Genomic DNA, 21,244 nt, shown 5'->3' with positions numbered 1-21,244 from the left:
CTCCCACCTGTAGAAATGTTTCCCCTCCTGAGTCCTTGCGCCACGTTCATGCTTTACAAGTCTGTCACAAGGCCTTAAATCAAAATTCTACAAGCACAATTGTTTTTGTCTGCTTAAAAATGTATCCTTCAAGATGGTGGTACATTTTGTTATAAACTTATGATTCTGTAAAGTAATCAATTTAATATTGATCACTTTTTCAAATGGATTTGATTTAAAAAGTGAAGTATTAGATCTTATTAAACCCATGAATGTCAACATCTGTGAAACGAATCTGACACAAGTTAGAAATTCCTCTGAACTTCAGCAAGTTTTTTTTGTTTTTTCCAGTTACAACACAAACGTTGTCAGCCGCCATGAGCTTAATGTAAGAAGTATTTGTGTCCATAAGTCAATGCTTTTGGAAGGACATCAAAACATGCCCAGCCCACTGCACAGCCAAGTCACTGGTTTATGATCAGTTTATTCAGCTTTGAAGGTAAAGGTTGTGGAAGCTCACTCCAAGAAGCCTTGCAAAGGGGCTTCAAGGGAGAGCGTATTAATGTAAAGACATTGGTGCTCTCGTTTAACAGTACATCAGGTTAGTCTGCTTTTGAGGGGATGACTGTTCATATTTTCTGTATTGGTACTAAAGGGACAGTTTAAGACGGTAAACTGTTCAGCAATTTAATGTGGTGCTCCTCTCTGTTCAATGTATGGTCTTCACAACCAATGATTCTAATTAACTTTAAGGGGGGAGGCCCTTCATATAGGTGCTTGTTTGATAGTTTGCATATAGTGTAGTCTGCAATGCGTCAGCAAATATTGTCATGTTGTATTAGAGGGGAGAAAGCCCCTCAGGCACCGCTCTTAAGAAACCGTCAAATGGTAGTGGCTGGTCCTGCTGAACAAGTCGAAGAAAATAAACTTGTTTTAATTCTGCAAGAACTCAAGCAGATGCATGAGGCTTAACTGTCTGTCCTTTGGAAGACTTAGGCGAATGTAGTTGTTAAACCACAGATTAGACATGGCCTTTGATTTGTAGTCTTAATTGTTAAAAGAGCAGTTGATCAGACAGATCAAGACTAATCCAAGATTACAATGCTTGTTTTAGGATGTTGTTGTTGCTCACCTGGATCAGGTGGCAGACAGGTTAATAAGACATTGTTACTGGTAATCCGAGGATGTTCAACAACAGCGTGCCATGTGGATGAATCCTTTAAAGATGTGTGGAGATTTTGTTTGTTTTTTTTATCTCTAAAAAACAGGACTCTGTACTTTCACTGATTGACGTCAAACCAATTTCAGCAGCTGAAGCATGACCTTGGCAGGTAGACTCCTGTAGAGCCTTTACTGAACCTGTGGTGAATGTAGAACATCCAATGATAGACAACCTCTCCAGGTAAGTGTATAAATAAAACAATGTATTCACCAACCAGTGAGTTCCTTTTATGTGCCATGTTCTCCGTAAGACTGTAAAACACAGATTGTAAGAGAAAATTAAATCCAACAAATAACTAAATGACCATTTTATAATAATTACGTCCATTAATAGTGATGTTTAAATCATAATTGTTTGTTTGGGTCATGAAAGGTGGTCACATTTTTTTTTAGTAATATAAATGAAAAGGGATCAGGGTCCATGTTGATGCTGTCTCCTTTGACTCATTGGAACAAAACCCCAGACTTCCATTGACTTCAAGCAGATGAGCTGCAAATCCTCACATCTAATGACCTGGAACAAAGAAAGGCTATTGTGTTTGATTACATAATAGAGGTTTATATTTATGTATCATTGATATTTTAATAACATTTTCTGTTAAAATCAACTTAAACAAAAGGCAAGGCATCTGATTTGTAGGAGGACATTAGTGTCCATCACCTTTACAGTATGATGCATGGAAAAATGTACAGTAACACTTCTAAGGTTCAGATAATACGACCTTCATATAACCAAATGTTACTTCAACTGTGTGACAAGATCTTACCCTCTCTATTCTAGAGTTTATGCCAGAGCAGCTCACAGCGGTGCAGACCTTGGCCTGCTCGACAGCTGAGATTGCAGCAGCTTCTGTTGTTGATACCAGTCTGGGGGAAGCGTTTCAGATAATAGAGGAAGATGATAAAGATCTTGACCCCGCATTGGCGACGACACAACCGGAGGCCCAAGATGCTACCACAAAGGTGGAGGCTGAAGAGGCCACTGAGGAGGCAGCTGCTGTTGTGAACGAGGAGGAGCCGGAGCCTGCAGCTGATGCAGAAACTCCAGCTGCTGAAGAACAGATCAAGGAGGAGACAGCCACACCTGTCGCAGATGCAGCGGAGGGGAAGGAGGCAGATGCATGTCTCCTTGAGGAACTTACAATCCCAGCACCAACATTGGAAGAGCAGGATAATGTTGAGGCTGAAGATCAGGCTCTGGTCCCTGAAGCTGCTCCAGAGGAAACAGTCTCCTTTACAGACACCTCACCGGAAGATTCTGCCCCTGCAGAGGAAGCTCCAACAGCTGAGGAGGCAGCAATTCATGCTGAAACAGCTCCAGTGGATGAAACAGCAACTGTTACCAGTTTATTGGAGGAGACACCAGCTGAAGCTCCATCTGAGGAGGCCGTTGAAGTTGTGGAGACGAGTCATGAGAGTGAAGTTGTACCAGTTGTGAAGATGATTCAGCTTGCAGCAGCCTCCTCTGGCTCCTACCTGGAGGCCATTTCAGCTTCTGAACCAGAAAGTGCAGCAGAGGCTTCTGTACATGAAGCCGAGCACTGCCACTCCTGCCACTCTGCTCCATCTTTATCTGAAGAGGTGGCGCCACCTGTAGTGTATGGAGGGCTGCCAGCAATTGAGGGTTGTGATGATATGCTGGATGAGACAAATGTGACAGAGTCGCTGGTGGAAGGACAAAGTAAGAATAAACTGTATGAAAAATAAAATAATCCATACCAACTGAAGCTTAATCTACTTTTCTAAATCTATCTACAGTTGGTGTTTTGTTGTTTTTAAATAGCAGTAAAATAAATGAAGGTTTATGCCTCAGTTTATTTCAAATATGGATCTCATTAGAGCTCACTACGAGAGGGTGTGCCAGAGGGGGGATTTTTATTCTGACTTTTTATGAAAAATCAACAACCTTTTTGTTTATGCTCTTTTTTTTATATTTTCTTATACTGGCAGCGATAGATGACATGTTTGGTCTTGGACTTTATTCTACACTTTATTCACAGCACACAGACCTAATTGTAATTGCAATGTGTAGACCTTGTCATAAATGATGTAAATATACATTTATAACGTTAATTTATCTCTAGCATTCTAACTAGTGTTGTGCTTGATTTTTTGCAGCCACAGAGACTATGGTGGTGGTGACAGCCCAGTCATGATATGACAGTGTGCCTTCCACGACACTCAACCAGTCGACCAAACCAGGATGACCAATGAAAACATGGGGACAACTGGCAACATATTTCTCTTTCTAAAGTGTAATTTTCTAAGTATAACTTCCATTTCCTGATAAACGTAATCCCATCATGTATTTTGTCCACTAGGTGCCGCTATAGCAAAGCTTTTCATGACCAGAATGAACCATCAGTTTCTGACGCTGCAGGCAGTGGAGAAGTGTTTGTTATTGTAATGTTGTGATGGACTTCTTTTCATGGCAGTAATGTTGAAATATTTTTGAGAGTTGTAGAACTTGTATATGTTTTCTTTAAACTTGTAATTTGAAATGTAATTTCCGAACCCATCAACTGACATAATGGCACAAAGTATTGCATTTAAATGCATTTATTTAATAGGTACAATGCAATTTAACATAGTTTCAATACAGTAACATTTATGTTAACCAAGTTTGTCATAGTACACAATCATGTGCAGGCATAACTATCTGTAGGCTTGTAAGTGTTTTAAAATGATTCTATTATTATGTGGCAAATTTCAAAGTGATGCATTTAGAAGAAATATTACAATATCAGGAGATAAACTCTCAAAATCGTTGTACCAGGTATAACAACATATAGTTCTATGTTTATAACAAATATACATGGATTTACACGTTTTGTACTTTATACATTTGTTCTTTGTCTGAGAGGGAATTTTAGCGTCATTCTTTGAAGAACTCCAGAGCTACTTTTGTTTTCATGGCACTAAAACAGCAACAAAAATAAACTTCCCCATCTGTCGTCTAGGACGTCGGTTTTAAAGATAATCTTCTGGAAGGAGATTCTGTGACACGTGGACGATTTTATTTTGATATTTTTCCCTTTATGTAGGCCATTATTATATATTAACAAACTATATTATCGATATATATTTGACAGGTAATATGTTTCAGTTGTATGTAGCGTATAACTATGTCTGTTTCATCATGTGTGCGTTTAAATAAAGTTAACAAATAACCAAGTTTGTCCGTGCATGCAGTTGTTTGGAATATAATCATAAATCGATGAGGCAGCTCTTGAATGTCATTTCATTGACCACTTGGTGGAGACAATTTACTGTCATGTTTGTCTCATCTAACGGATATTAAATTGCTGTTTTTGGAAGAGGAAAATTTTAATTACATGTTATGTTATGTTTTCTTCTCGTTAAAAATTGTGGAGCTGAAAATGATTTAGGGGGGGAAAAAAACTCAAATGAACGAGATTATTTTAGCGGCCCGATTGTTTGTTGTACGGCATGACGTCACGAGTGTACGAGCGTAGAGTAAACTGACAACAGTGTCTGCTCCATTAGCAGAGGAGCAGCCTGCCCTGAAATAACACTGTCTGTCATTTATTATCCAACATAAAGCACCGATGGCACCGAGGGCTTTATACTATTTTATAAAATAGAAACTAGTAAGGACTACAAACAGCCATCGTTGACCTCGTGTATTCTCGTGTTTTCTCGTTAGCATCAGGACTGCCGAACAGATGAGCGCGAGCTGTCCGTGGAGGAGAGGTGACTGTGTGACACTCAGACAGACACACACACACACACACACACACACACACACACACACACACACACACACACACACACACACACACACACACACACAAACTGTCATTAACACGCCAGCAAACATCAAGAAGTAGCTACTATCTGGACACGAAGTTTGGGTCACGCCAGGAGCGAAGAGGAGGATTTGAGGGTACGTGAGCTGACTTTACATGAGCCACATGGTTTGTTGTGTTTCTTTTTTTTTGACAGCTTGTGTTCTCGCCTCAGTGCTAACTTTGCTAGCTGGTATATTCAGCTCCTATCTTTGCTCTTGTCTTCTCGTGTGCGTCGTGTTTGATACACCATGCATGAAATGCATCCTACAGTGTACAGTGTTTCTGTCGGTTTGGTTTACTTATCTAATAATATGTAAATGTGTGTCATTGACACCAGAGCTGGCTGATGATTCATTGATAAGGTTAGCTTCACCGTAGAGCAGCTGTATCAGCGCAGCAGTGGAATATTTTATTATTGTTTGACAGATGTGTGATGGATCCGAGGGTCTTTAATCTCAATGAATTTGAATCCTGACAATCTCTATAGTTTAATTATTCAGCGTTATCATTATCACCACCTAACTAGGTGTGAGACAACACTCAAATTAAAAGGCTCTTTATTGGAAAACACGTGAGTCCTTTTAAGTATAACTATGGATATGATATGGAAAGGTAAGATAAAATTATTGTAGATTTTTCTCTTAGTCTCTCTTGATGTAAATGTGGAATAAAAAACAGCCTCTTCATCTGGAAAGTTTAATTTTCAAAATGTAGGCCTGAGGAATAAATTACAATATAATGTTTATGGTGTACTTACTGATTATAACATGTTATAAGAATGACTGATTCCCATCAGAATTGGACTTCTCTTGTAGCTGTGTTTCTGTGGTATGGTTAACTTAAATGTTAAATAGGTCCTTCACATTACAATGACTTTTCTTTCAGTCAGCAAATCCTGTCGTGAAGTCATTGACGGCAGCCTTGAAAATAAGACTTCAGCTTGTGTTGGATGGATGAGTCATGACTTTTTTAGACTTTTAGACTTTTTATTTTATTGTCCCCGAGGGGAAATTCTTTTCCACAGTGTACAGTTTTAAGGGCAGCGCGCCGACAGAGGGTGAACACAGGCACAGGGAGATACATGTGAGACAACAGGACATACATGTGGGGCAACAGGACAGACAGTGACAGGACATACAGTGACAGGACATACAGTGCATATGGTTATGGGGTACCGGGGATTGGGACTAAGGTGGGTTTTTATTGAGGGCTGAGATGACTGCAGGCACCAGGCTTCTGCCGTATCGCGCCCTCCTGCACAGCAGGGACCTGTACCTGCGTCCGGAGGGCATGATGGTGAGGTGGCAGTTGAGAGGGTGGGTGATGTCCAGTGCTATTGTGTGTGCGATGCGTGTGATGGCCTTTGAATTGAGTCATTTAATCATTCACTAGTCTACACTTATCAGTTCTTCAACATCAGCGCCTACTGCTAGCTATTCTAAAAGACTACAAGCAGACTACCATCAACTCCAGTCATTATAAGTAGCAGAATCCTTTTATCAAGTCACTGGCCGGTTTGCATTAGAGAATGCTGAGATCTGCACTTCATATGAAGAAGTGGTGTTTAGTTAACTAAGGCCAGGCGCATGTGTCTGCCATCTTAAGTTAGTAAGTGCATCAAGTAGTGCTTTGTGCTGTTAAATGATTGACCAGTCCGCCTTTGCTTGGCCGGCACATCCTGCAGTCTGAGCTAACACTTGGACTGCTTTCTGAAGGTCCCACTGTTTCCGTAACGGGGCTACATGAAGAGTGCTGTTGCCAAAAGTGGCTTCATCCACTGAGTGAAGGCACTGGTGCAGGGGAGATTGTTGATGGAGGGGATATCGCGAATCATGGGCTCGCACGTGACCGTGGGGATTCTGGTTTGTGTGTGTTGGGCCTTGTCGGAGGCTCATTTACAAACAACAAAACATTATAGTTGCTCATCTGTGAGTTTGGAGTTTGAAAAAACATACACGTTTCGTATCTTAAAACTAGAGTTTAGCAATGATCATAATCCCACACACATCGTCGTTTTTTTTCAACCTTATGTGCTCCTAATGCGAGTAGTTCACAGACAGGAAGACACAGCGACAGGGTCCAGCCTGATGCCTGTAACCACGGACTGAACGGAAGATTTTCAGTGAGATTGTAACAACGCTTGGGACTGTAAAACAGTTTCAAGTCTACATTGTCATAGCAACCGAGATACATAGTTTAACCCTGCCTGTTTCTGCCTTTATTAACTGCTTTATTTAACGAGAACTAAATCCTAAAGTCATATGTGTTCATTTGTTCTTCCATCATGATTGTGTGTGTGTGTGTGTGTGTGTGTGTGTGTGTGTGTGTGTGTGTGTGTGTGTGTGTGTGTGTGTGTGTGTGTGTGTGTGTGTGTGTGTGTGTGTGTGTGTGTGTGTGTGTGTGTGTGTGTGTGTGTGTGTGTGTGTTTGTTGTTAGAGGGCAGGACACAAGACAGGGCGTTGTATCTGTACCAACAGCCCCAGTAACTTGGAACAAAAGCCCTGTTGTTGGGAGATCATGTGACTGTGTGTGTGTGTGTGTGTGTGTGTGCGTGTGCGTGTGTGTGCGCGTGTGTGTGTGTTCCACCCTTGTCATGTGATCTGAGCTCCGGGCAGGGTCTGAGAAGTGCTGAGTCGCTAGGAGAGGTTTCTTCCACCCAGGGAACAGGCAGACAGCGAGCATGCGGGCAGACAGAGGAGATGGAGGGCCAGGCAGGGCAGGATGGATGTCAGGCAGAGAAGAGTTGTGGAAGGGAGTCACACACGGACAGAGAGAGACCAGAAGATGCAGAAACCCTGTTGCATTTTTTTTTCTGTACCATGAGAAGAAAGCGCCACTCTCACTCTCTCATGTATCTGCTCGTTCCTCGGATGGATTTTTAAAAGCAGCGAAGTCATGATGCAGTCCTGCTTTTTGAATGGAATCAACTTCTCTGCTGCGAGGCAAGTTAGCACTTTTTTTTTTTCTTTTTCCTTTTTCCATGTTGATGTGTTCATTTGAATATGGTGGAGGGAAACTTGGCATGTCATGATGACTTAGCAAGAGCACCACGACTACTCGTATGCTCCCATGCTAGTATTCAAAAGCAAAAATGTGAACTGACCTTGTGTGTGGTCACAGTGAGACGTGTGGTTAAAGAACGACAGTCGTAGAATATCAACGTGACATAGCTATGTGTCAAAAAGCAGCAATTTAAACATTTCAAAAACAACAGCTTGTTTATTTATCTATTAGTCGGTTTCTGAATTGAAGTAGTTTGTTGAAAGGTTAATAATGCAGCCTCTTCACTCTTTATTGCTCCGGCTCAGGAGCGACAAAGCAAGCCACGTGTTCCCAGTCGTCCGGCAGGTCCTGTTTAACTTGTTTGAATCAATGCAAACTACAATGTGGGCTTCAGAGACTCCTAACAGGTCTTGTATGAGCAGCTCTGCTTCTGTAATACTCACTTTGTCTTCCCTGAGGGCTGCTCGCTGTCTGTAAGTGAAAAATAAATAAAGGATGAAAAAAAAAAAGGGAACAGTTTGAAAGACAGAAAGAAACCTCCACACCTCAGCAATGAGTGGTTAATGTCCATGCTGATCCTCTGTGACATGCGTGCATTTGTCATCATGGTGCCAGATCATTCTGTTGACCAAGTGAAAACAGACGCATAGAGTACAGGACTCTGCACTTTGACTCTCCCTTTCACCCGCTCTCTTTTGATTTCATTCTTTTCTGATGAGCACATTTGGACGGGCTGAACAGATGACTTAATCCCAGTGTGTCTCAAGCTTCAACTCCACGGACTTGCATAATAACTGCTGCCAGCTCAACAGCCAAATAACAAGCGCATAGTTCAAACTCGCGTGCACACCTTTGTTTGGTTTCTGTTCCAGAGAGTAAAGGGAAAGACGTTTCAGGCAACCATCAGGGCGGAAAGGAATAGAGGAGAGAAGGGAATGGATTTCCATGAGATGCTGAGCGCTGTAGTGTAAAAGTGGCTGCGTCCTTCTTCCTAATAACCCCGTGACTCAGGGCCAGCATAAATCATTTCAAGCTCTTTCTGTGTGTGTCATGTGGGTATTGAACAATAACCCTGAATGCACACGCCACACATCTGAACTCCCCACGAATGAGCCTGACCGGAGCTCAGAGCAGAACTCATTTAAGAAGAACTGACACGAAGACGGCAGCGGGGAACTTCAAAGATGGACAAACATGGTCGTTCTCTACGCGGATTGTGCACAGGGTGTACAACTTTATTTAAAGATCGTGAACATTGCGACGCTTTATTCACACCAACTCTGAGCGCGTCGAGTCCTATTCACTCGGAGGTGTTCTGTGTTTTGCCTCGTGGCGGTGACATCATTTCTAGATCGCCCTCATGACATGACAGGCCCATATTGGCCCAATAATATCTATCCGGCTCTAATCGTAGCCCCATCGCACAGCTCTGTAGATGAGTGTCTGTAGTATGCTTTTGAATAATTGAACAGAGGATTCAGTCTGAGCGGCTCATCCATATTACAGCAGCTCGAGTTACTGAGCGTGTCCTTATCCACTCCCTGTGAGAGGATGTATGGTCGGCAGCTGTGGACAATGCCTTATTATCACCCTGGGTTTAAATGTTTTCATGCTTTTTCAATGCACATCAGTTGTTTGTGTGTAAGTTGTTTCTTTATTTGCAGAGAAGAATTCAAACACGACACAGCCAAACAGGAGAGGTTGGCTGTGCGTCCCGCTTTGTGAAAATGAAAAAGCCTTTAATATATAGGCCACGCTCCGTTCTCCATCAGGGCAGGAGGAATTCTGCAGATGGCCTCCGAGCAGAGGTTCGGCTCCCTGTGCTGCTGCACGAGAACAGAGGCTGATCGAACGGGTTCGTTCACACACATCTTCACTGCAGTTTGAAATGGGAAAATGTTCAGTTTGGTGTTGTGTTTGAACCCACGACTGCTAGATAGACTTGGTGTCTAGCATCTGCGGTCTGACCGCTCTATGCCGTCGTGACAATGTCAAAGGAGACTGGAGGATGTGAGCCTACATTGAACTGGTATAAGACAATATCTCTTTGCCTTTTTTCCCCCCAAAAAAGTATGCATACACATTTTCCTCATATTGATACAATCATCAGGTTCTCACCTGCACCGAGCCTTAATAAATACATAAGGGGGTAAACGCTATGTGTCCCAGGGCGATAAACATTCTGCTCACCAGATGCTGTGGACAAGATGACACATATAAGCAGTGTTCATGTTGGCAGTGAAAACGTGTTATGGCTTAGAAAATAAAAGCTTTCTATGAAGAGCACTCTTCAGCCTGTGTGTTAGAAAAATGTAGACGGGGCACAGAGACACAAGTTTGACCCCCAACCTTTGATCCACGAACATCAAGACGTTTGTTAGTTTTTTCCCCCGACCTGCTCAAATGAATGTAATGTAAAGTTGAAGTACTGCTGGATGCTAGATTAGATTATTTATTACTTATATGAATCAGAAGCAGAACATCTTTTATTAATCCCAGGGGGAAGCTCGGTTCATAAACACAGAGCAGAATGAGTGGCTTACTGCATGCATGGAGATACGTGTTTGTGCTAGGATTTTCAAAGGTCAAAAATAGACATTTTTATTCTGTTTTCATGTGACGTCTACCTCGTTTCACACCTTCATTACATCTCACTTTGCATTTCACTTTTTTTTTTTTAGAACAATTTGAAAAGCCTTCTGGAGAAGTCAACGTTTTAAAAAACTGAGAGAAATTCCGAGTCGGCCTGTATGTGTGTATATCTATCTGTCTGTAAAGACTCACCGCTGGACTCTGTGCACGTGTTTTTTGGGGCTGACTTGGCTTCCTGTTGGTGCATTACTTCCTGCAATTGCACACAAGCTCTTCCTGCAGACCAAAGCCCAAAAGAAAGAGATGGAAAAGATAAAAGCGAGCGGCTTGTTCATGAGCTCTTGGCCTTCAGTGAAAAAGAATTGTCCTGGTTGCAGAAGGATAAGATATGAAGACGTGCACATCTTGCAGTCTAACTTTTTTATCTCGTGTGGACTTGGCTAGACTCAAAAAAAAAGAACAAGTTTGACATATCGGATTTTCTTTCTTGCCAGTGGAGATTGATGCCATTCTCAGTTCAGTGTTGTAAATATGGAGCGGTAGACAACTGTTAGCTTAGCTTATTGTGATGCCTGCAAACAGAGTTAAAGGCTGCATAAACAATCCCTTAGGAAAACAGTTCATGTCCCAGAATTACTCAAACTCATAAAAGCAAATAAGCACACTTCTAAAAGTGTCATTATTTCTAAGTATTTCCACACTGGAGGATTGAAGCCCAGGATCAGTTCGTGCTGGTTAATTCATCTAGTTTAAATTTCAGAACAGGCTTTGCTGAATCATAAAAGTAAAAGTTTTGTTGCGTTCTCTCTCTTCAGGGGCATTTTTTCACCCAACCAGAGGAGACCTCCAGACCGAGGTGCTGCTGAAAGTCCTGGCTGATCCCTCAGGAGTATGAGTCATGACCTCAGTGGTGCTGGTCGACACTGGTGGGACAGTGGTGGAGTATGTCACGGCTGAAGAGGACCCCCAGCAGGTAGGTCGGACAGCGACGCACACTCAAAAACAACAAAGAGGAGCGCTGCAACTTTTGACTCCTTTGATTCACCGTCCCTCGACCTCCTCCCTCTGCAGGAGGGAGACTGTGAGGCAGAAATGGAGCTTGAGGGCGAGGTAGAAGGCGAGTGTGAAGCTGAGGCTGCCGATGAAGAAGTACAGGACGTAGAGGAGGCTGACGATTACCCTGCAGTCATAGTAGAGGAGGTACCTGGAGCCCTCCTGGCCGAGGAGCAAGGTTACTCCGGTCAGGTGGTGGTATATGAAGACGAGGCCTACCTGATGCAGGAAGTGGGCGATGAGCAGGAGGTGGAGACAGAAAGAGCGGAAAGTAAGACCCATTTTTGCTTTAATGTTACCTGATGCTCAGTTTCATTCAAAAAATTCAAAATGACTATCACGTCATCGCTGTCGCAAAAATAACACAAACACCTCATCACCCAGGACAACTGGGTTATTCTCAAACCTGAAGAATTATTCTCTCGTTATTCTCAAACCCCTTAAATGAAGCTAAGAAATGTGTTCCACGTTTTCCAGATATGTTTCTAATCCAAGTTTTCCTGTTCATTACCATTATCCCTGAACACGCTGCTGCTACCAACCAGCAATATGAAACCATTGTGATTGAAGAAGACAACAGCTGTATTATGTTTCCTAATGTTGAGATGTCTTTGGATTGCTAGCAATTTTTTTATGGCCTAGCTCAGGTGAAATCATGTGTGAAACTGCCGATGAATGATCCTTTCTTCTCTGGCACTACTTCTTAAAGCGTAGTTGCCAGTATTAGCCACACACAGTGTCCAGTTGGATAATAAGAAGAAGAACTGTTGATGCTCATGTTTACTTCTATGGGCTGGGCTTTAGCTTTTTAATTGTGGACACTTTATGACTCTTATATAGGGCTAAACACCCGGCTGATAGTTTGACCTCATGATGAAGACCCTGCTGCACGCTTACATGATTTCAGCTAGTTCCAGAGGATAATCAGCTAAAAGAAGCAGGTGACTGCATCAGAGAAATGTTTCTGAACTGCTACTCTGGCTGAGATTTTGAACTTCTTCATTTGTCTCTCCCTGGCTGACACTTTTATGTTTTCTTGTGAATTACAAAAGTTAAAGGAGGTGTTCACATGTTTTTTTTTTATTTAAGGTGAAAAAACTATTTAAATATTTCAAGCTTTTGTTGTTGTTGTTTGAATTTTCATGATTCTGCGGCTGCACTGGTGACTTAGTGTAGTTTAGCAGGATGTTAGAGGTTCAGGCGTCTGCTATACTCTGCCCCCTTGTGGATATCTGTTGGACATGAACCATTTTGGGAACTGCAAACTCTATAGGCTGAAAGATGGAAGCAAAGCTTTAAATTTTTAAAGTTATACTACTCATACCATAAAAAAATGAATGTAATGGACAAGTATCTGCAAGCAGGTTCAAGAATTTGTCAAATAAACTCAGAGATATATTTTTTAACACCACATGTTTTTACCAAGAACATGTAGATAAGAAATTGAATAAAGATGTCCAGTTATATGAGAGTTGATTGTCTTATGACTTTTATTACACTTATAAATGTTTCCTTAGACCTAAAAAAAAGTATTTCAAAAGAAAATAGTAAATGTTTACTTGCACTATTTTAGTCAACCCCAGCAATTTGACTAATTTAGGACACTGGCAGTAAAGTTTTGCAGGAAAGATTGTATGCAATGTACTTAAAATGAATGATCTGCAATGCATTCATTGATATGACTGAGAGCTTCAAAAAGGAGTAAAATCCCCAGATGAATCAATTATAAAAACCAAATAGTACATGCTTTAAAGTTACAACGGAGAACTTGTTTTTGTGAAGACGAAATTGGTTTCCAGATTTTTGTCAATTTTTTTTCCCTCTCCAGCTTTATTTGACGTAGTTACTACGCAAGTGAGGGAGACGAAGAAAGGATTTCCTGTGTCGGTGGCGGAGGGATACCTCACTGCCGCCGAAACGTGTTCTGTTGAATGCAGGGAGATTTCCCATTTGCGGCGGAGTGATCTAAGCTAGTAGCTTCCTATACAATTCAGTGAGAAGTCAATGTGAATCTACAGCAAGGGAAAACATGGCGACTTCGCAGCATGAGGGGCACGCAAATCAGCTCGATCTTCTTATTAGAGCCGGTAAGATAGCTTTATGTATTTAAAGGATCCTGAAGCTCAGTTGGGGCTGTGTTTTTAAAGCGCTGCGTCTCAGTCCGCTAACCACAGTGAAGTAATGGAGGGCAATCAGGAAGTGATCACCTTGGTAGCAACCTGCATGGCGTTGCTGCGCGCTTTGTAAAACCCTGTCTTACAGCTGAAAAGTTTCCCAGGGTCTTTCTTGTCTGCACAGATGAATGGGGATTTGCACAAAGAGTGTTTTGCATGTTACAGTGTACTTTTGTCAACACGGTGGTGTGTAGAGGAACGGTGTTGAAGATCGGCGCTGCACAACCAGGAAGTGCAGAGATGTTGTCTTTCCTGCGTCTTTGCCACGCTGTCTGAGTCGGAAGGACATGCGGGTTTATTTTTCACTGGAATAACTCTGGTACATAATGACAGATTGAGCGTCTTTTATTGTTCCTGTGGATTGATATATTCGTGGTAGTGCCTTTTGTTTGCTCCGTTTGTGGAAATATGTGCAAAGCAATCTTCACGGATCAACCCTAAAAAAAAACATTTATCCATAATAATGTTAATTTTAATAGTGTTGAAGTGTTGTTAAACATGTTGAGTTGAAGGTGTGTGTGTTTGGTGGTTTGTCGTGTTGCAGTCTGTGATTGCAGCGTGGGATGGCCTGCTTCAATGTGCTCCTTTTAAGTACGGATTCAGACTTTAACCACACTCAATGTGTGTGATTTCACTGTCATGTTCTTAATTACTGATAAGAAACGACCTATTGCATATACATAACGTAGTATACTTATAAGTTTATTGCACATTTATAAGTATTTTGCTTGATCTCGATGGCGGAAGCATTGTGTGTAAGAGGGCGTCGTGTGTCGTTGATTGACTTGCCCATTTGTCCAATGACGTGCTCATCCAATCAGGTTTAAGCAGGGACGGGCACTTAAACGGCGAATGAGCCAATCAGAGACGAGGCTGCTGTTGAGTGACAAGAGGATTTGTGAGCTTCTTCGAAGAGAACTGGAGGGAAAGGATGCAGACTGTAAACACGGAAGTCATCAGAGGCAGCCCTACTTTTTGTCGGACTTGCTGCCATTCTTGGCGCCGTTATTTTACAGTATTGATTGATCACACTTTCCAAACCTATTAATTTATTTTTTTTATATCCCTGACTGCCAAAATGTAAAAAACATTTGTCACATAATTGTCCAATTTTAAAATGGAAGCTAAAGGATTAAATTAAAATCTTAATATTCTGTACAGGCTGCAGTTGAATATATTTTCTGTATATGATCCAATCTGTAGGACAAGCCTGGCTGTGGCTCAAGCACCTTTTGGTGATTCTCTTACAGCACGTCTGCCTGCTTTCAAGGGCAGCTTAGTTGGCTGTAGGGTCTCTCTTGTTTGTTTGTGAGGGGAACTGAATGAGTTGAACAATCTAAAGATAGCTCATGTCTCTCCCCTATGCAGTGCCTTTTGCCTCAGTGAGATAGCCAAACATGGATAGGGCAGGGTGTTACAGACTCTCATGTTTCCACTAGATGATCGACACCAACAGCTGGTGCCCTCGGTTCTTTCTCAGGGTCCCAAATGGGAATACCTACCATTTGTGTTAACCATGCCGAGTGCACGTTTTGATTTAAACGCCATTGTCTTTCCATATAACGTCATGCTGTATTAAAAGTTTTACATTGGGATCTTTGTTTTGGAAGATGTCTGGTTGTCGTTTATGTTTCCAGATGCTTGAGTTCGAGTGTCACTGAAGCACTGAACAAAACCATACTAAATGTAGCTCTTTAAAATTCAGATAAACTAAACTTTAATACTTGAGATTAAAATGTGGGTGTGCTAATTAAGAGGAATTATGACATTTCTGACAACAGATGCCAAAGCATGCATTAGCACTTTAGCTTACCACTAGGGGGCACCATTCACTTGCATGTTGTCCCCTCTGCTACTTCTAGGTTCTGTTGAGTGATATTACAAACTCTTGGTAGTTTCTATATTTTTGATTTGGGGAAAAATGAAATGATGCAGTTTCATGAGTATAAGTATTAATTTCTCTTCCATATAGTGGTAGTTATAATCCTGGGGGGAAAATGATTTGTTTTTAAAAAGATGTAAGGTCCTATTATCGTCTCTCAACTATTTGCTGCTCGTTGTTCTGTGTGTGTTTCAGTGGAGGCTTCTGTCCATGGCACCAGCGTGCACTGCTCCGACAAAACCTTTGAGGCTGCAGAGGCTCTGCTACGAATGGATTCACCCTCCAGCCACAGGGAAGACAGAAGCCCAGGTAATGTACATGCAGTTTATTGAACCGATCAATTGTAACCTGTGATAAATCATGTAGATTCTCCATTGACTCTAAACTTGGTGTAAATGAAAAGTCTGGAACTTTAAACCATTTTGTACTTGCATAAAGTCCTCTCTAAATAACATTTCATTAGAACTTTCTAAAGCAGCTTTAAAGCACAAGTCTAACTTTTCATTTTTGATCCCGTCATCCAGAAGCTTTCATTCCACCATGTATCGTGACACCAGATTTTCTACACGCTGCCATGCGTCCGGACATGATTACAGAGACGGAGGTAGAGATATCGACAGAGGAATGCTGCGAGGAGGAAGACGAGGAGATGGTCACCCTCCTGGAGGAGCCAGACCACGGCCACGAGCCCGTCAGGAAGAAGAGAGGTGATGAAGAAAAAAGCTTCAGTTTGCGTTTGTTGAAACGAGCGTCTCATCTCCAGTAAGATGGCAGAGATGTGGAAATGTATACAAACGCAATTCGAACTTATTCCATGCAGTCGCAGATTGTGGAAGACTAGGAGCCGAGCCACTAACTGAAAATAGGAAAAACCTCATTTCAAGACATTTTTGATTGAAAACGTCTGGTAACTCTGTGATTTAACTTTCCTCACTCCAAACCCAAAACCCCAAAACTGGACTTGGGCTCTTAATTACAGTTATTGTGATGGCCTACAAACACCGTCTAGTGGGGACTAAAATTCTCCTCTCAAGTCAGGGAACCCCTTTTTCTCTCCTCAGTGATAAACATAATAATTAAGTCTTTTTTTTTTTCCTCAATTTTACAGCTGGAAGGAAACCAAAGACGCATCCGTCATCTGTTTCCAATGGGTCACCTGACCTCGGCATCAAAAAGAAACCAAGAGAAGGGAAAGGTACGTTACTGGTGAAATGTTGCGTGCTGTGATAAACGTATGTGTACTGCTTGGATGGCGAGTGCTTTGTGTTAAATGTCTAAAAAAGAAAAGTTCTTTATTTCCAGCAGGGAGCACCACTTACCTTTGGGAGTTCCTGCTGGACCTACTCCAGGACAAGAACACCTGTCCCAGGTACATCAAGTGGACCCAGAGAGAGAAGGGCATCTTTAAACTGGTCGACTCGAAAGCTGTGTCCAAGCTGTGGGGCAAACACAAGAACAAGCCTGACATGAACTATGAGACTATGGGCAGGGCTCTCAGGTGAGAAGTGTGTTTGTTGCATATTTCAGATCTCATCTGTGGGTTTTTTTTTTTTTTGGAAGCAGCATTAACCCCCTTGAACCCTCTTCCCTCAGATATTACTACCAGCGCGGCATCCTGGCAAAGGTAGAGGGCCAGCGTCTGGTTTACCAGTTCAAAGAGATGCCCAAAAACATCATCATCATCGATGACGATAAAGTAGACATACCCACCGCTGACGATCTGATGGCTTCAGAGACGGCGGCGTCCTTTGAGCGTGTGATGCCCTCACCAGAAATGCTGATGTCCTCCAAGAGGCCCAACATCCTGCGAGGCGGGAACAGGGCCAACGTGGTCCAAACATCTGTCGCCGCAGTCGGCAAGACGGCAGCAGGGGGCGGTGGTGCGGGAGCGACAGCAGCGGGGGTGCAAAGGATCGTGGCTGTTTCAGCAGCATCTGACGGGGGTCAGACTCAGCAGTCTCAAACGGCTATCATCACCAACCCCGCTGGGCCCAGGTGAGATGACAACATTTAGTTTGGTTGTGAAAGGACGATTCCAAGCAGCTGAGCTGGTGCATGTAAAAGCTTTTCCTTTCTTTTTTTTTCTTCAGTACTATTTAATTAGACTCTCTGTTGAACTCTTGTCTACAGGACTGTGCGGGTTGCTATGCAGGTGCCCGTAGTCATGACAACATCACTGGGTCAGAAGATTTCCACTGTTGCTGTTCAGCAATCTGCAGGAACAACAGGACATACCGCTGGACATACCGCCCTCCTCACCAACACTTCTGCTCTGGGTGCTGCCGGAAACCCAAACTCCCAACAGAAGGTGAGTTCATGTGACAGCTGTCCAGTGACGAGCGTTTTTTAAGGAGACATAATAATAATCTGACAAAGAGTATCGACTTGACCCGCTCTTGTGTCTCTTCAGAATATTTGTGATGAACTGCTAGCTCTCGATGAAAAAGGATGTATAGCAATGAATACATGTTGACCATATCTTATGTGCTTTGGGTGAGACTAGTTGAACCCTGAACTTTAATGCCTGTAAGTCATTTCTAATGTTCCTTAACATTTTCATTTCATGTGTGAAACCATTTGAAGGTTGTGATCCAGACCATCCCCACCATGGTTCCAGCCACAGCAGAGAATGGAGACAAGATCACTGTCCAGTTGGCGAAGATCATCACCATTCCCGCCCACCAGTTGGCTCAGTGTCAGCTCCAGACAAACGCAAACAAAGCCAGTTCCCCTGGAAGCATCAGCCTCCTCGGCGGCCCTCTCACAGTCCGGACCCTGGCGCCTTTCAATGTCGCCCCCGGAGCACAAGTGATGAGACTTACTGTGCCAACTCAGACGCATCCACAGACTCTGGTGGTGTCACAGGCGGGCAGTGGGGCCGGCGGGGTGGTGAACGTATCAGCAGCCAATCAGGCGGCGACAACGCAGCCTCGGGTCATAGGCGGAGTTATCAACGGATCAGAGCTGGTTCTAGGATCACCTAGGGGAGTCGTAGTGGAAAGATTGAAGGCTGGGGGAGTCCAGGTCCAAGCTATGCAGGTGCCGGTAAAGGTTGAAGTCCAAGAGGACCAGTCAAACCAAAAAACTGTCCAGAATGTCAAGTCAGAGGTCATGGACGCTGAGGTGGTTATCAAACTGGAAACACCTGATGTGTCAAAGAGAGACGAGACAGAGTGTTGAACACACACAATCTTTATCCACCTGCTCCTTGTCTGCCACAGAGGCTTAGTTTGTGCATGTCCAAGGTCTCTTCTTTTTTTTTTTCTTTTCTTTTCATTCTTTAATTACCAGCAGCAGTCTGTGAGACTTTAAAGACTCCCGAAGGCCTGTTTTTAGTCCTCAACTTGTCCTCACATCTTCCCTGATGCTGCCTAAAACGGAACTGAACCGGTCTCCTTCAGGACCACACAGAAACCTCTGAGGGGTTTCAAGCGATGCTGTGCAACAAACGAATACACACAGACGAAAGAAAGGGATTTTTTTTGGGAAAGGGACCAACCTCGATCACTACATATGCCTTCTGAATGGTTCGCTGACAATGACTCAAATTTGGGGGGACGTATCTTGAAAATACAAAAAAAGGCTGAAACACTACAAAAGGAGGTGAACAATTACAACAAAAAATGTGAACATCGATGAAAGACAGTAGGGTGTGTGCCAATGCTTTTGTACACACCATTTGTTAATGACTTTGCCTCCACTGATGTTAAAACCAGCAACTTTTTTTTTTTTTTTACGTATCACTGTGTAGCTCGAGTGTGTGAGGTGCTACACGAGTCCTGTAAGAGTGAAAGGAAGACGGAGAGAGTGAAGCTGTGAGAGGCTCTTGGTAAGGAATGATATGGGACAGAAAATGGTTATGTATGTACATATATACATATATAAATATATATATATTATCTACTATACAGTTTATGGAGCTAAAGTTAACAGTGCAGCCTTAGATTGAATTTTGACTTTCTTTTCTTTGTATTGTCTGAACAGTTAAAAATTTTGTTTGGTGTTTTGATACTCCGTACCAAGCACAGTATTATTAACTTAGGGGAACTAATATTTCTACTATTTTTAGTTCCTGTTCCAGCTCGGTTGGGCTGTTAAACGCCTGGAAACACTGCAACACATTGTTCTCCAGTGGAAAATGTCTTCTTGAATTGCAATTTGTTTTCACAAATGTATCTCAGCCTTTTCTAAATTCTTTTAATTTTGAATGGATTATTTCTCTTTTTTTACAACCCTGCACAGTCCGGCTGCGTGGAGATGCAGAGACATGTGACCGATGCATGAAGTGATAAAAGGAATGTTTGTCGACTCAGAGACTCGGATTGAAAAGAAGCAACGTTTAAAGAGAGGAACAGAAAGTCGCAGGTTTATGCAAAATATCCAACCACTGTGGAGTCCAGGTCACTTTACTGAAAACGGTCAATTTGCCAACTTTACACTTTGTCACTTACATTAGGTCCTTTTATTCATTTTTATCAATATAAAAAAGAGGGAAGATGTTGTAAAGCTGTGTTCAGACTGAACTGTTTGTATATTCAACATTTGAAGTATATTCTATTTTGCTGTACTCTTGTTTCAAAGTGTATTAGATTTTACTGAAATATAAAAAAAAACCATTTGAAACCTGGATGTTTTGTTGTTTTTTATCATTCTCTTAGAAGAGTTTACATGGAAAGTTTGAGGTCCCTGTTCTAATCAGCTCAGAGTTGGTTTTTAAGCAGCAATCTTTTTTTATTATTCTGATGAGTAGGCGGCTGAGTGCAGAAAATGTCTGTGGTCACTTGTGTGACAATTTGTATCCCAGTACTTTATAAAGCGTCCTGGTTCACTGATGAAGAAGGAAAAGTTAAAGTTGTGATAGCCAGTCGTTCTCACGAGTACAAAGCAGGAAACACGTTCTTTAAATGATGCTTATACAAGTTTTCTTTGAAGTAAACACTTGATACTGGAGCCCAAATGAACAACATACTATATAATTGTATATACAACTTGGTAGTATGCTATCCTTGTCTGTGCGTTTATTAAAGACAACCTGCTCTATGAAATTACAATGAATTAACATTAAATTACAATAAAGAATGTAGGCTCCATCTTATCCTGTTTTAAATCTACACTAATATAGCCTAATTTACTTAGAATAAGAATAATCTACATAAAGATTGTCATAGACTGCTCTGCAAAAATAAAATGCCTACCTGCATGCTGAGAAACTGTTACCATGGTAACACAGTTCCCTAGTTTCCTAGTGAGAAATTCAAAGCTAGCGAAGATGTGAAAATGAATAAAGTGGATTTCTTAGTGGAGCACGGTTTTAAATCCCTGAATTTTCGGCAGTAGATCGAGTTAAAGCGCAATAGGATGGGTTTAAAACAATCTAAAATATATGACTGAGATGTGAGTTTCAAAGTTGAGATACGATCCATTGAGCAGCATAATAACCGACAGGTGGAGGAGAAACAGGTACGTGCTCAATCGGATCATAACTTTTCCACCCAGTAGAGGACGATAGAAACTTTCACCCGCAGTCA

General features: G+C 42.1%; 2 protein-coding genes across 12 annotated transcripts; both read left to right on the top strand.

Annotated features, from left to right (window-relative positions):
- The first annotated feature begins 1,840 nt into the window (after positions 1-1,840).
- On the top strand, positions 1,841-4,050 carry LOC306820320 (uncharacterized protein). Its single transcript, XM_079338140.1, has 2 exons — positions 1,841-2,881; positions 3,319-4,050. Exons 1-2 carry the CDS (start codon positions 1,987-1,989, stop codon positions 3,354-3,356), a joined length of 933 nt encoding a protein of 310 aa, XP_079194266.1. The 5' UTR covers positions 1,841-1,986; the 3' UTR covers positions 3,357-4,050.
- Positions 4,051-4,665: 615 nt separating this feature from the next.
- Positions 4,666-20,339, top strand: LOC306819692 (ETS-related transcription factor Elf-2-like). Of its 11 annotated transcripts, none has more exons than XM_079337142.1 (12): positions 4,666-4,914; positions 7,449-7,954; positions 9,680-9,870; positions 11,423-11,580; positions 11,679-11,931; positions 15,912-16,025; positions 16,241-16,423; positions 16,825-16,911; positions 17,019-17,214; positions 17,310-17,711; positions 17,847-18,024; positions 18,300-20,339. In XM_079337142.1, the coding sequence occupies exons 4-12, from the start codon at positions 11,506-11,508 to the stop codon at positions 18,894-18,896; spliced, it is 2,085 nt and encodes a 694-aa protein (XP_079193268.1). In that variant the 5' UTR covers positions 4,666-4,914; positions 7,449-7,954; positions 9,680-9,870; positions 11,423-11,505; the 3' UTR covers positions 18,897-20,339. The 11 variants fall into 11 exon arrangements, 10 of the variants coding, with proteins under 10 accessions (XP_079193268.1, XP_079193261.1, XP_079193270.1 ...); XM_079337135.1 differs by having other exon boundaries at positions 4,666-5,107; XM_079337141.1 differs by lacking the exon at positions 4,666-4,914 and adding an exon at positions 6,387-7,344.
- The last annotated feature ends 905 nt before the right edge of the window (positions 20,340-21,244 follow it).

This window comes from Symphodus melops (assembly GCF_947650265.1).
Source record: "Symphodus melops genome assembly, chromosome: 2".
Lineage (NCBI taxonomy): Eukaryota > Metazoa > Chordata > Actinopteri > Labriformes > Labridae > Symphodus > Symphodus melops.
Note: the sequence above shows the minus strand (reverse complement) of the source record. Positions and strands in the feature narration are given on the sequence as shown.